Source organism: Trichomycterus rosablanca, chromosome 5 (genome assembly GCF_030014385.1).
Source record: "Trichomycterus rosablanca isolate fTriRos1 chromosome 5, fTriRos1.hap1, whole genome shotgun sequence".
Lineage (NCBI taxonomy): Eukaryota > Metazoa > Chordata > Actinopteri > Siluriformes > Trichomycteridae > Trichomycterus > Trichomycterus rosablanca.
The window spans coordinates 17112156-17128897 of NC_085992.1; the positions used below are offsets into that span (position 1 = coordinate 17112156).

General features: G+C 39.6%; 1 protein-coding gene across 1 annotated transcript in view; it reads right to left on the bottom strand.

The window, feature by feature from the left end:
• The window catches only part of LOC134314369 (MAM domain-containing glycosylphosphatidylinositol anchor protein 1), a 294987-nt gene that overhangs the window by 36504 nt on the left and 241741 nt on the right, over positions 1–16742 (bottom strand). The window contains exons 11-13 of the mRNA XM_062994950.1: positions 6294–6468; positions 3139–3162; positions 2325–2477 (exon numbers count right to left, since the gene is read on the bottom strand). Of these exons, the coding sequence (XP_062851020.1) occupies positions 2325–2477; positions 3139–3162; positions 6294–6468 (352 nt within the window). The remainder of the gene's footprint in view (positions 1–2324; positions 2478–3138; positions 3163–6293; positions 6469–16742) is intronic.

Below are 16742 nucleotides of genomic sequence, written 5' to 3' on the forward strand. Positions count from 1 at the left end.
CTTGGTTATATACCTGTGGCCATGGAAGTGATTGGAACACCTGAATTCAATGATCTGGATGGGTGAGTGAATACTTTTGGCAATATAGTGTATGTACTTTAGCTCAATTTCTTTACTTTTATGTAATGCTGCAGTACCGTTGTATCCCCTTTTTTATTTGTTTGTAAAACAACAAAAAACCCTTCATATTTTTGTGCATTTCAGGGAGCTGATGTTTATTGTGACCTTCTTCTTTCCAGATATCCATGCCCGGGTCGCTTTGTTTTCACAATGCACTGATCAAGTGGACTAGGAAACAAACCACAAACAAACCAAACTAGGAGCTTCTCGGGAGGTGGTCTCAGTTCGATTCATTTATGGGCCTTTTAGAGGGCTCTAAGTTTGTTTGATGTGTTCTGACATGGAAAAGAAACCGTGACTCAACAGTCATGAATCAGAGTTAATTTCAGATGTTTATTGTGACCATCTTCTTTCCAGATATCCAAAAGTGAAGCGATCTGTTCCTGAGATCACACAATCCCACATGCAGTCATTTTTCTTAAGCTCTTTTTAATCCTTGAGTACTGTAGCTGGTTACAGCAAGCCTAGAGGTTCTACGCATGAAACAAAACATAAAGCGGACCCGGGCCGCCTTGTTTTCACAAAGCAATGATCAAGTGGACCAGGAAACAAACTGAACTAGGAGCTTCTCAGGAGGTGGTCTCAGTTTGATTCATTTTTGGACATTTTAGAGGGTCTGTGTTTGTTTGATGTTCTCACATGGAAAAGAAACAGTAAATCAGCAGTCATGAATCAGAGTCCATTTCAGACACAGAAATGGTCCAAGTGTGAAAACACCCGTTGAAACATTAAGTATGAGCCAGCCTTCTGGCTAAATATCAATCTCAGAGCTCATGATTGCTTTTTTAACTTAATAAGCAGTTCCCAAGGGTACAAGTCTCAATAAACAGAAGAAGTCTCCACAGACTTTTGGTCATATAGTGTACATTAAATCACAAAACAAAATAGCTTGAATACTTTCTTTCCCCTTGATGCTATATACAGAATATACAGACTGATTGCAGACAGTTTGAACCCAAGATATTTCATGTTTTGTCTGCTCAACTTCATTTCATTTATTAATGTACCTCCATTCCTGCAGCACAGGCCTGCAACACATTGAAAAAACTAAATAATGATGTGATTCCAAACAGGTGATGTCAACCGGTGATTGTAATTATGGTTTGGTGCAAAGGCAGACAGATTGGAAGGGATTTGCACATTTCTCCCTCTACAGTGCATAATATCATTAAACGATTCAAGGAATCTGGAGCAATTTCAGTGCGTAAAGGCCAAGGGTGCAAGCTTAAGCTGAACACCCGTGACCTTTGATCCCTCAGACGGCACTGCATCAAGAACCGCCACTCAACAATAGCTGATATAACCACATGGGTGAGGGATTACTTTGGCAAACCTTTGTCAAGCACTACAATACAGAGTTACATGCACAAATGCCACTTAAAACTATACTGTGCAAACAAGAAGCCCCATGTTAACCATGTCCAGAAGCGGTGTCAACTTCTCTGGGCTCGGAGGCATCTAGGCTGGACCATCAAACAGTGGAACCGTATTGTGGTCAGATGAATCAGCATTCCAGGTCTTTTTTGAAATAAATGGACGCGTGTGCTCCAAACCAAAGACGAAAAGGACCATCCACACTGTTATCAGCAACAAGTCCAAAAGCCAGGGTCTGTCATGGAATGGGGCTGTGTCAGTGCCCCTGGCAAAGGTAATTTACACTGTGATGGCAGCATTACTGCAGAAAAGTACATTGAGATCTTAAGAGCAACATATGCTGCCTTCAAGATGTCATCTTCTCCAGGGACGTCCATGCATTTTTCAACAAGACAATGCAAAACCACATGCTGCACACATTACAAAGTCATGGCTGCGGATGAAGAGGGTACGGGTACTGGACTGGCCTGCAGTCCTGACCTGTCCCCAATAGAGAATGTGTGGAGAATTTTAAAATGAAAAATGCGACGACGACCCCGTACTGTTGCACATCTTAAGACGTGTTTGCAGGAGGAATGGGACAAAATAAAAGCTGAAACACTAAATCACTTGGTATCCTCGGTGCCAAAACGTCTTTTAAGTGTGGTGAAAAGGAACGGCATCATTACAAAGTGGTAAATGCTTTTAGTGTCCAGACAATTGAGCAGACAAAACATGAAATATATCAGGTTCATCCTGTCTGCAATGAAATAAAAGTCAAAGTAAATGTAAGATTTGCATTTTTCATGCTGTCCCAACTTTTTCTGATTTGGGGTTGTATATGCATTTACCTTCTTTGGTCCCACTCCGGTCAGTATCCGGGCCGGTATTGACTGAGCGCTTGGGGTTTTGACTTAAATGATTCTGTCTGGTCCAGTCGAAGACGTCGCTGCGATCCTGAGAGAAACCGCAGATCCGGGCATCTTCAAAACCGCACACATGATCTTAAAGAAAGAGAGGGGAGAAAGGTGGGTGCGACATGGAAATATGTGCTTATGAAAGCATTAGTGAAAGATTGAGAGTGGGTGAGTGGCCTGGGGTGCTTCCATAAGAGCGATAGAGACAGGAGGAAATAGAAAACAGCAGGACAGAACAGGAAAAAGGATAAAGATTTCAATTTGATTAGCTTGTGCAAAAGCACTAATCAAAATGTCTTTAGTGTGTTACGTTTAGCCGAAGCAATATTTTCCTCTCTTCATTTTCCATCCATGAAACACGATTAGCTTTGAGTGTTAAGCAAGCCTTAGCCGTTTTAATCCAGGAAAGTCAATAAGTTTATGCTAATGTTGCTAATTACGCGGGCTTTCTCCCATTCTTTCTCCATTATAGCTGTTTAAAAAGTCTGCCCTTGTGCAGATGTTTGAAATAATCCACAGCAATTCACATCCCGCCAAGCTTGCCAAATTGCTCCGCTTGTCCTCCGATCTGTTTTAATCTCTGTTTTTTTTTCTCTTTTTTTTATTTATAATGGTAGCACTTTGGCAGAGCTCTGTAAGCCTGCTGCCAGCTGAGTGGTGTTGAATTTAATTAAATCTGACTGCTGAAAGAGAAAAAAACGAGGAGAAAAAGACAACAGAGAAGGAGACAAAAGACATTGATGCTTACCTGAAGGTCTTGGATAAGTGTAGGCTGCAAAGGAAATGAATGACAAAAATGTTTAAAGATCCCATTGTATGAAAATAAAATTTAGTATAAACTAAAATAATATAAAAACATATGGCCAAAAGTTTGTGGACATCTTTTGTAATTGAGTTTAGGTGTTTCAGCCACATTGCTAAAAGGTAAGTTAAAAAAAAACAACAACAACTTATATATAAACCACCTCCTTGTTTCTACACCCACTGTCCATTTTATCAGCTCCACTTACCATATAGAAGCACTTTGTAGTTCTACAATTGCTGACTGTAGTCCATCTATTTCACTACATACCTTTTTACCCTGCTTTCACCCTGTAATTCAATGGTCAGGACCCCCACAGAGCAGGTATTATTTGGTGGTGAATCATTCTCAGCACTTCAGTGACAATGACATGGTGGTGGTGTGTTAATGGAGTTATGCTGGGGTGTTGGGTGTAGTTTCCACTTACTGTCCACTCTATTAGACACTCCTACCTAGTTGGTTCACCTTGTAGACGTAAGTCAGAGACGATCGCTCATCTGTTGCTGATGTCTGAGTTGGTCATCTTCTAGACCTTCATCAGTGGTCACAGGACACTGCCTATGGGGCGCTGTTGGCTGGTTATATTTTTGGTTGGTGGACTATTCTCAGTCCAGCAGTGACAAAGAGGTGTTTAAAAACTCCATTAGCACTGCTGTGTCTGATCCACTCATACCCGCACAACACACACTAACACACCACCACCATGTCAGTGTCACTGCAGTGCTGAGAATGACCCACCACCCAAATAATAGCTGCTCTGTTGTGGTCCTGGGAGAGTCCTGGCTATTGAAGAACAGCATGAAAGGGGGCTAACAAAGCATGCAGAGAAACAGATAGACTACAGTCAGTAATTGTAGAACTACAAAGTGCTTCTATATGGTAAGTGGAGCTGATAAAATGGACAGTGTGTGTAGAAACAAGGAGGTGGTTTTAATGTTATGGCTGATCAGAGTATATCCATGTCCTTCTTCTTGTATTAGCTGTACCCATGTGCCAAGTGTAAGGCCATGAAGATGAAATTTGATGAATTTAGTGTGAAGGTCCTAAAGTGGCCTGCACAAAGATCTGAAATCAGCCCATTACTTACATTTATGGCATTTACAAAGGCGTATTTATAGAAAGTGACCTACAGTTGTGACAACTAGTGGTTTTTTTGGGGGGTTGATTGGACCAGCAACCTTCTCATCACTAGAGCCACTGTCCTACCATTGCTCCATTAAACACCTTTTTACTGGGATGTACTAGAATATCTAATGTAAGCCAGGTTTTCTTGTATAACATCTGTGTCGCACACAGATTAGCACAGACACACTTTAAAATCTTGTGAATCCTTCTCTGAAAAGTGGGTGTTATAGCCTGTGGAGATGGGGCCCTGCGTCATGTTACTGGTTTTTGGAATAGAGTATCTAATAAGCTCATGATCAGGTGTCTATATACTTTTGGTCATAAAGAGACATCAGACTTATCCTTTGGTTACCTTATTTGCATGATAGTTATTTATATGTAAACAAGCGTGTTAAACAGTGGAACAAACTGTCAACTTGCAGAAATTGCATATGAATGGGCAGGTGTAATCCAAGTTTGTTTATTAGGATTTTAACGTCATGTTCTACTCTTTTGGTTACATTCATGACAGGAAGAGTAGTTACTCATCACACAAGGTTCATCAGTTCACAAGGTTATATCAAACACAGTCACGGACAATTTAGTATCTCCAGTTCACCTCACTTGCATGTCTTTGGACTGTGGGAGGAAACCAGAGCACCCGGAGTAAACCCATGCGGACACGGGGAGAACATGCAAACTCCACACAGAAAGAACCCGGACCGCCCCACCTGGGAATCAAACCCAGGAACTTCTTCTTGCTGTTAGGCAACAGTGCTACCCACTTAGCCACCGTGCCACCCGGTGCAATCCAAGAAAAACAAAAAATAGGTTTGTTATTAATTGGAAGCTGTAACATGAGTGACACTGTCCACAGTCAAGCAAGTGCCATGGTCTTGACAAGGGCAGTTGTAGCCTAGTAGTTAAAGTACTGGACTTGTAAGCATAAGGTTGCTGGTTCAAACCCTACCACTGCCAAGTTGCCACTGTTGGGCCTTTGAGCAAGGCCCCTAACCCTCAATTGCTTACACTGTAAGTCTCTTTGGATAAAAGTGTCTATTAAATGCCAAAAATGTAAATGTCTTAATTTACATTGGCTTGACAATGGACCAGCGGCACCTATTAGTAGTTTTAATTTTAAGTTATTGATATTAGTTGATGGTTATTAGAGTACATTCAATGATCTGAACCAGGATTTGCTAAGTATTTGGTAAGTGTTTTTGTACTTTGTAAAGGATGCAGTCAAACTAGACCTTTTTATGTGGGAATAGATAAGTCAACAGCTGTAGTTAATCCTAATAGTCTAGAAGGCTGAGAAACTAAGTTAAAGGACCATATAGAAGTTTATACATGACTAAATTATTGTTATTAGTTGATGGTTATTAGATTACATCTGACCATCTAAACCAGGATTTGCTAAGCATTTGGTAAGTGTTTTTGTACTTTGTAAAGGATGCAGTCAAACTAGACCTTTTTATGTGGGAATAGATAAGTCAACAGCTGTAGTTAATCCTAATAGTTCTCTACTACAATGAATTAGAAGGCCAAGAAACCAAGGGCCTTTATAGACTTTCTACACAACTAAATTAATAGTTTAACACAATACATAGTTTGAAATGTTTTTGCATTGAATTTCATTTTAGAAAACCCACAAAGAGCATGCAAATTATTCAGTCACAAAGAAATATTAAGACTGCCATTCAAATTTATGAAGACAGTTTGAAATATTAAACCTTGCTCGTGTGTGTACGTTCTCTTTCCTTTTTTTGCATAGACTGTAATGCCTTTTGGGCAAGTTCTGCTCCTATATTCATAATAATGTTGCATTAAACCCACAGACTTCTAGGCAGTAGCAAAGCAATCACTTGAGCTAGGAAGTCTAAGCACATTAACAAAAGAATTATGACAACTGCTAAACAAAAACATTACAAAACAAGGCTAGTGTCAGAGGTTCTTAGTGCCATTCTAACAAGGTCAGCTAATGTTGTTTAACTCACGCTCTGAGTACTGGATGGTGCGGGTGACGATGTCTCCACTGCTGAAAGAGGTAATGGGAGTAAGGCCCACCTCGTAGGACAGTGGGATTCGCAGGTCTGTTATTGTGTATGACATCAGGACTCCTTTCACTGGCTCTCTAGTATTGATCTGTCTGGAGAGGACCTTCTGACCCATCTGTGAACACATACAAGCCAAGAAAAATGGATTGATAGTGTTCAGTACTGTTAAAAGTTTATGCAGTTTAAACAGTTTTAAGAAACATTATGGATTGGAAGTCTTCCATCATTCAAAACTTCTATCATGTTGCTGGCACAAGATGAGTTGGGACAAAGTTCCATAACATTTATTTATTCATATACTATGTGTCTTATGTATTTCTTATTTTAATATTATTATTTAACCACTGCATGTATGTTGACAGGTCAACTGTTTTAATGTATTTGGACAGACTACTAAAATACTCTAATGATATAAAGTTGGTACATATCCCCTTATTTCTAAAAATATTGGTCCATGAATAATTGCATCATGTATTACTACATGCATTTGCTTAAAAGAGCCAAGTGCTGACATTCCCATTAAAACCTAATCAGTTATTTAAAAAACTTGAATTACCTAATGGCAGTAAATGTGACACAGCAAAAAAAGTGAAGTCTAAAAGCGTCTCAAGCGAGACAGAAAAATGTCTTTTCTCTCCTTTATTCTCACTAATGTTCTGGTTATTTACTATGATAATCTCCTGCCAACTCAGTGACTATGAAAAGTGACCTGAGGAATCTTAACTATTTAAGGCTCATGGTCAATGTTCTTAGCAGAGGTTCAACAAAGAAAAATCCATAATCATACAAACAGGAGTCTGTTATGTGTAAACACTGTTGGGATTGCCATTTAATGTGGTCTATCTATCTATCTATCTATCTATCTATCTATCTATCTATCTATCTATCTATCTATCTATCTATCTATCTATATGTCTGTCTATCTATCTATCTATCCATCCATCCATCCATCCATCCATCTCTGTATATCTATCTGCCTGTCTGTCTGTCTGTCTGTCTGTCTGTCTGTCTGTCTGTCTGTCTGTCTGTCTGTCTATTTGTATATCTGTCTATCTATCTGTATCTGTCTTATAAATAATAACTAAAAGAGCTGTAAAAGTAGGGTCCCAAACACAAAGGAAAGGTGGAACTAGGTGACTAAGAAACAATAAACCAAAAACCATGCAACAAAGGGCTAAGAAACTATGTGGCCAGAAAAAAAAACAACCTTAGTAACTTGGAATACTGTGATTTGGACAGAAACAGTACAGATGATTGAATTAAATACTAACACAGTTTTAGCAGATGAAGGGACAAGAAACCTTAAAAATACAACAACAAAACTAAAAAAAAAAAAACAATTTAGGACCTAGTGATTGCAAGGAAACATGGGGCTGGAGGACACAAAAATAATTACCAAAATTGTGATTGGATACAAAACTGTCAGCAGATTTGTATCCTTGGACTATTATTTACTCGAACTAGAGTAAGGAAATGTTTACTGTAGAAGCACCTCTGTAAGTCTCTCCGGATAAGAAAATGCTACAAATGAAAATGTAAATTAGGACACAAGTAAAACCAGAGACCGGGGAAGCAGCAATTAGAAATAAATAAATAAATGGCCTGGAAAGTATGTCAACTAAAAGCTTAAATGTGAGGACATTTGTTCACAAGACTAGCAAGTAACTGTAGAAGAAAAAAAAGATACCCAAAGGGATAAAAGACCCAAGGGCTATGAAATGTAGGAGACAAATGGACTGAGATGAGATGAGATTACTTAAAAACTGAAAAGGGGGACATGATGTCAAGTGAACTTAGAACAAAGTGATTAAAAAGAATCCAACCTTTACAATAATAGAAGGAAACCAGAAGTCAAGAACACTTGGAACTAATTGAGAAAAAATGAGAACTAGGATCTAGGGCAACAGAAAGCAAACAACCAAGGAGGCAAATCAACTACAGACTAACAACTGTAATTAGTAATAGCAACTTAATGTTCAAATCTTCAGTTGGCAACTTACTGTAGGTGCAGACTGTACGTCTATAGAACTAATAAAAACATCCTGATATATACAGTACATTACCAGCATTAAACTGCCAAATACACTATATGACCAAGGCATGTGGACACTCATAAAATAATGAACACATCTAACACACACATCATTATTAAATTCAGGTGTTTTATCCACACCCATGCTAAAAGGTGTATAAAATTAAGAGGGATCTTCAAAAAGTTTCCGCACTTTTATATTTTTGATGGAAATGGTGAAGGTGGGAGGAGTAGTAATTGGTCGTGTCTGAGAGACTGGGAGAGAGCTTATAGTCTGGATTTAGCGCCATCCGATTTTCACCTTTTTGGACCGCTCAAAAAAAGCTTTAAGGGAAAGAAGATTTTCATGTGATTATGATGTGAAAGCAGCAGTACATCAGTGGCTACGCGTTCAACCAAAAACATTTTTTGCTGATGGCATTAAAAAGTTGAGCATGACTGTGTAGAAAAGTGATGTAATTTGTTTAGGACATATTTTGTATGACTGTGCCCCAATGCATAGAGCAAGGACCATAAAGATACAGTTTGACTTGTGTGTGAAAAAAGTTTGACTTGTGTGTGAAAAAAGTTTATTGGCTTCTACAAAGACCCAACACCACTGAACCCCCTTGGGATGAATTGGAACATCAGGCTAACATCTAAGTCCAACTGCGCCTGACTATTCAAACGTCTTTTGACTAAATGGTCTTTTGACTAAAACTTCCAAAAAAACACTTTGAAAATCTCATGAATACTGCATGCATAAATATTATTTGGACTGTCTGTAATACCTGAAATGCAGATCATGAAAATATATTTTACTAATAAATGAAAATATACACTGATCAGCCATAACATTTAATCCACCTCCTTGTTTCTACACTCACTGTCCATTTTATCAGCTCCACTTACCCTATAGAAGCACTTTGTAGTTCTACAATTACTGACTGTAGTCCATCTGTTTCTCTGCATGCTTTGTTAGCCCCTTTCATGCTGTTCTTCAATGGTCAGGACCCCCACAGGACCACTACAGAGCAGGTATTATTTAGGTGGTGGATCATTCTCAGCACTGCAGTGACACTGACATGGTGGTGGTGTGTTAGTGTGTGTTGTGCTGGTATGAGTGGATAAGACACAGCAGCGCTGATGGAGTTTTTAAACACCTCACTGTCCCTGCTGGACTGAGAATAGTCCACCAACCAAAAATATCCAGCCAACAGCGCCCCGTGGGCAGCGTCCTGTGACCATTGATGAAGGTCTAGAAGATGACCAACTCAAACAGCAGCAATAGATGAGCGATCGTCTCTGACTTTACATCTACAAGGTGGACCAACTAGGTAGGAGTGTCTAATAGAGTGGACAGTGAGTGGACACGGTATTTTAAAAACCCCAGCAGCGCTGCTGTGCCTGATCCACTCATACCCGCACAACACACACTAACACACCACCACCATGTCAGTGTCACTGCAGTGCTGAGAATCATCCACCACCTAAATAATACCTGCTCTGTGGTGGTCCTGTGGGGGTCCTGACCATTGAAGAACAGCATGAAAGGGGCTAACAAAGCATGCAGAGAAACATATGGACTACAGTCAGTAATTGTAGAACTACAAAGTGCTTCTATAGGGTAAGTGGAGCTGATAAAATGGACAGTGAGTGTAGAAACAAGGAGGTGGTTTTAATGTTATGGCTGATCAGTGTATATCATGGAGAAATGGAATGTCTATAGTCAAGTAGAGAACAGAACTGGATCTTCAAAGTGAAGGTACTGTGGGCATAAAATGAGGTGGGTATATTTAAACAAATCTTCAGTTTAAGCCTTTAGACAGTAATTACAGGACAGCTCGGAGGGGTAAGGCTGAGGTGGCATCAGTACTGTCTCATTAGAGGGTTCATGTCTGGCAGCAAGAACCTTGCCATGCTAAATCCTTCCTCACTTAATCTGTTGTTTGTCTTTATCGATAAATGTGGAGAGGTGTGTCTGTGTTGTTAGCCTTGCAGTTGTGGATCTAATGTATTATGTGCCTAATTAGTTCTCTCTATAAGTGCACATCGGTGACAGAAAGTGTGGGCTAGCTGTCGCTAACCACCAGCTAAAGCTATCACAGCCTACACACACGGGTTATAGGTCATACATACAGATGCTTAGACGTATGGTGGAGGATTTTGCTAATTGTCTCATTTTTATTCACTATTTTTAAATTCTTTCATTAGGATTACATTTCTTATTTAATTTCGCAAGCTCACGTCCACAAACAACACCTGTTCATAACGCCTCCTACTCATTTGTTAGAATTTCTGTTAGCTGTCTGTCTTTGAAATGTTACCAATCATTCGGCTCTGGGATCTGTCACATTTCCATTTAAACTCTCTTCAATAGCTAGACCAGCTCATACCCTACTCACGGCACAAAACCCAGAGGCTAAATCCTACATCTGTTTCCAATCTCGTAAACACTGACATTTATTGGAGCAAAATTCACACCTATCTAGCACCAAGATGTTAGCAGAAGATCCTTTAACTCCTGTAAGTTGTGTGGTGGGGCCTCTATGGATCAAACTTATTTGTCCAGCACATCCCACAGATGCTCGATTGGATTGAGATCTGGGGAATTTGGAGGCCAAGTCAACACCTTAAACTCATTGTTGTGCTCCTCCAACCATTTCTGAACCATTTTGCTTTGTGGCAGGGCGCATTATCCTGCTGAAAGAGGCCACAGCCATCAGGAAATATCGTTCCCAAGAAAGGGTGTACATGGTCTGCAACAATGCTTAGGTAGGTGGTACGTGTCAAAGTAACATCCACATGGATGGAAGGATCCAAGGTTCACCTATGGTAAATTTAATTCATTGGACATGATTGAGGATTGACAACACCTGCCTATATAAGGTCCCACAGTTGACAGTGCATATCAGAGCAAACTCCAAGTCAAAGGAATTATCTGCAGACCTCAGAAAGATCTGGAGAAGGGTACAGAAAAAGTGCTGCAGCTTTACAGGTCCCAAAGAGCACAGTGGCCACCATCATTCGTAAATGGAAGAAGTTTGAAACCACCAAAAATCTTCCTAGACCTGGCCGCCCGACCAAACTGAGCGATCGGGGAAGACGGGCCTTGGCCAGGGAGGTGAGCAGGAACCCGAGGGTCACTCTGACAGCTCCAGCGTATCCTTGTGGAGATGGGAGAACCTATCAGAAGATCAACCATCCAGGCAGCACTCCACAAATCACGCCTTTATGGTAGAGTGGCCAGACGGAAGCCACTACTTAGTTAAAGGCACATGACAGCCTGCTTGGAGTTTGCCAAAAGGCACCTAGAGGACTCTCAAACCATGAGAAACAAGATTCTCTGGTCTGATTAAACCAAAATTGAACTTTTTGGCCTGAATACCAAGCGTCACGTCTGGAGGATACCAGGCACCCCTCATTACCTGGCTAATGCCATCCCTACAGTGAAGCATGGCGGTGGCAGCATCATGATGTGGGGATGTTTTTTAGCAGTGGGACCGGGGCGACTAGTCCAGATAGAGGGAAAGATGAATGCAGCTAAGTACACAGAGATCCTTGAAGAAAACCTGCTTTACCTTACAACATGACAACGACCCGAAGAACACAGCCAAGAGAACAAAGGAGTGGCTTTGAAGAAAGTCTATGAATGTCCTTCAGTGGCCCAGCCAGAGCCCAGACCTGAATCCAATCAAAGATCTGTGGAAGGAGCTGAAAATGGTTGTGTACTGACGCTCCCTATCCAACCTGATGGAGCTTGCAAGGATATGCCAAGAGGAATGGGCAAAAATGTCCAGAAACAAGTGTGCCAAGCTCGTAGCTTCTTTCCCAAGACGCCTTGAAGCTGTAATTGCTGCCAAAGGGTGTGTACAGATATGTAACCCCTAAATAAAATTGCATATTTTCTAAACCCTGTTTTCACTTCGTAATTATTGGTGATTGTGTGTAGATGTTTGAGGCAATAAAATGAACTTAATCTATTATACTGTAGAATGAGTCTGTAATATGTGGAGAAGGTGAAAGGGGTGTGCAGACTTTCCGACTTGACTATACATCTCATGACCTTATATAATGTAAACATGGAGGTTGTCGGTGATGTTATGTTCGTTTGTTGTTGACTTTTGTATCTTACATTCATAGAGATATATGGATTAAAGGTTTTTATTTTATTTTACATATTTACACAAACCATATCTGTGTTCTCGCGTGTCTGAAGAATTGTGCTGTTTATCTCAGTGAGTGCATGAATATTTATGACAGTGTGTTTGAGGAACTGCAGAAAAACAGAGCTTTGATTTGTGAGTGTGACACAGGCAATTTGTATGTTTAGATGAATGTGTCGTATTAATATGAGCAGGGACTTTATAGGTATATGAGAGTGATTTGCACTAAATCATTGCTTACAAATTTGAAAATCCAAATATGCATGGGTATAAATGTAAATGTAGGTTTGTACACACTATGCAAAGGAATTTATTAAGTACACCGATAATTTGTACAGTCAGTAATTATTTTATATGCTATCGTATTGTATGGGTGTACAGTTACAGACTGTAGACTACCAGTTAAACTGTATACTTACAGAACCCTAGTGACTCAATGATGTTTGGGTGGTGAACTGTTCTAAGCACTGCAATGAGTGTTGTGTAAGTCAGGGGTTTTTAACCTGTGGGCCGCGCCCCCAACCAGGGGGGCGTGACATTACGAGATTTTTTACTTTTAAAACTAAAGCAATTAATTTTTCACCCACAAAAGACATATTTGATTAGCCTTGCTGAACATGCACACACTCATGTTTAATGTTATACAGCTCAGTCTGGAAGAAAAAGGACCGCTGGCTAGCAAAACCTTAAAAAATAGGGCTAACAATGAAGATAAATCGGTGACAAAAACAATGACTGTTATAGGACGTGTGTGTGTCTTTAAGAGAGGTGTATAGTGGGAGATGCTCTGTTCATAAGTGAGTCTTTGTATGTATTTGTATGAAGCAAAGCTTGTACACCTTCCGAGTTTCTCTCCTCAGTCAGCTCTCAGTTTTTACTGTTATTAATGAATGCTGCAGTTTTAAATAAACACCATCTACTGGAACATTTTGTGTGACTCGCCTTCCTTACTGGTCGGAGGCTTAATTAAACTGACTTTTACCACAGAGCGGTGGCCAAGTCAAGTTCTGTCTGTGAAGCTAAAAGTTAGCTCACCTAAGTTTGTCAGTCAAAGCAGAGTATACTGAACGAGCGAACTTAGCAACTGATGTACTTTTGCCTCGACTTGGCTCTGTGAAGTAACATTTTCTGTATGTTCACTACGTTAAATATAGTATTTTATATTATACTATAATATTATTATATTGTTTATGTTATTTTAACTGCGAGGGGGGGTGGCTTGCGGGGTTATGGGTTGGGGATGGACGCAAGTTCAAGGTCAGCACATGGAAGGGGGCACATGTCCAAAAAGGTTGAAAACCCATGGTGTAAGTATAGAAGGTGCAGAAGTGTTGGGATTTTTAAACACCTCAGGGTCTGCTGATAAGTGACCAGAGGAAAACAGGTCTGTACATTGGACACTCACAACCATTGCTAACATGGTATATGAGAGTGGCCAGAAATGTATACAGTATTTAAAATTTCCAACAGCGCTGCTGCACCAAATACACTCATACGAGTACAACTCACACTACCATGTCTTTAACATGTTAGTGGCATTGCAGTGCTTGCAATAGTTTTGCAGGTGGTGGCCACAGAAAATTGCTCTCTTTTTATCGTTCCTGACTGATTCTTCTCTAGATTTGCATTTCTAGTGTCCTTGTCACTACTGGTAGCATGAGACGATACCCACAGTCCATTCAGGTCTATATGTGCCATTTCAAATAGGTTTGCTGTGTCTCCCAGCACAGTCTCAAGAGCATGAAGGAGATAATAGGATATGGGCCATTACATGAAGAGAGCTAGACGGGTCTGTTAAAGGGTATCAACCCAGCAGAAGGACCTGTATCTGCTCCTTTGTGTGAGGAGGAACAGGAGTAGCAATGGCAAAGCCTGATAAAATGACCTTCAGTGAGGGACTGGTGTGTTGATGCGGTGAGATTCACATTTGAGATTGAGATTCACATTTCTTAAACCTGAATCCAATTGAGATTCACATTCCCTAAACCTGAATCCAATTGAGATTCACAATTCCCAAACCTGTATCCAATTGAGATTCACATTTCCTAAACCTGAATCCAGTTGAGATTCACATTCCCTAAACCCAAATCCAATTGAGATTCACATTCCCTAAACCCAAATCCAATTGAGATTCACAATTCCCTAAACCCGAATCCAATTGAGATTCACAATTCCCAAACCTGAATCCAATTGAGATTCACAATTCCTTAAACCCAAATCCAATTGAGATTCACAATTCCCAAACCTGAATCCAATTGAGATTCACATTTCTCAAACCTGAATCCAATAGAGAATCTCTGGGACGTGCATCTGACACCACCAAGTGGTGCCACAGACTGTCCAGGAGCTCACTGATGCCCTGATCCAGGTCTGGGAAGAGAACCCCAGACGTTGTGGGTAGAGCATACAGGCAAGGTGAGGGCCATACACACTACTGAGTCATACTATGAGTTGCCAGGATGAAATTCACACAGATTTGATCAGGCTGTATTTACATTTTTCACTTAGATTTTTGCTGTGATTGTTAATCTTGACCTCAGTGCTCTGTGGAAGTCAATGAAGTTCCTTCTTTACTCTCTGCTCTATTCCTAACTCATTAAATCATATATTTATGGACCTAGCACAGCCCCTAATTGCTGCCCCAACCAAATAGCGATAATTGGAAGCAGTTCCCTTTTTTTTATTGAATATTGTGTATTGACGAAGAAAAATAATTTACGTCCTTAAATTCTGGTTCTAGACATTTCTAAAAAAAAAAAAACACCTACTTTTCAACAGAGTGAGCTGTTAGGTAGCCAATTGTCAGGCTCACTAACCTTTTAACAAGCATTACTACACAGCACCACTACTTTACAAGCCAATATAAACATCACCCAGTTAATCAAACAGTCAGAGCACCTATTGGGAACACTGGGGTTGTAAAAATTAAAGATAGTGTAAATCAGAGACCTGTTGTGTCCTAAATGGAGAGGATAAATACCAGAGTAGCTTCTACTTGCCCTGACTCAGTTTCCAGAGATTCGTCCCATGTCATTAAAAAAAATCCAGCAGGCTAGTCTGATCACTGGACAACAAGAAAGTTTAAGATAGCAAGATGATAATACAATATTAAACGCTATATAATCTCATATTATTTTTAGGGCTCAAAGCACCAAAGGTAATTCTTTTTTTTTCTTTTAGCAGCATGTTTAACAGTTGTTTTGCACAATCTGTGACACAATCCTAATGCTTTTTATTTCTTTTATATTCCCATTATTAGTTTTTCATATTCTACTTTAACTCTTTTTCATGATCCCACTATGGACCATCATTGAAATGTACACTTACTGAAAGATAAACATGAAAATTGTAAATATTTATATTTTGACTACACTACACTTCAAACCTTAATGACATCTGAACAACTACACATGTACATATGAGTATCTATTGTTTAAACTTAAGTGCATTTGTTGACTTCTTTGGCAAAGTGTATTAACTCCAGTCAAATTAAAGAAGCCTGTTTTGGAATTGGCTGAAATCACTTATTAGTAAATTCCTGGAAACCTTTAAGTTGCCCTCATACATCATACATCACACATTAGTCCTTGCATATCTACAGATGTATTCTTTCCAGTTACACTGCCAACCAAAGTCAGCATTGTAAAAAATGGATGTTAACCTGCACTCATGTTGCATAAGAAAAACTAAAAGTGAAATGCATTTTATTTTATTTCACTCTGAAGGAAGTGCTTTAGCTTTTTAAACATACAACAGTGACTACAGATGCAAAAAAATGAAGTTGACAAATATGAGAGATTAGACTAAATAGGATAAAGAAAGGGCAGTTGGCTGAAAATGGATAGAATAAATCAATTTTTGTTTGAGAAAGGGGTTTCATGTCCTTTAAATACATCTTCTGGGAGGATTGTAAACCAACACAGGCTGTGATCGATCTACTCTCTATACAACTCATAATATTCCCTGGACTCTTCAACAACAAACACATTTATTTAATCAATGTATTCCTCTCAGTACTGCATAGGTGTGAAAAAAAGTACTTGTCTTGTACTTGATTGCTTAATTAACCACTTCACCAAATGTAAATTTTAAGACAGTTCAACACAGCCAGGCTTGATTTTAGCCAATTCTGTATTTTTAGGATATATATTAGAGCTGGCACCGATCCGATACTCGGTGTCTGTATCGGTCCGATATTGGCCCAAATCACTG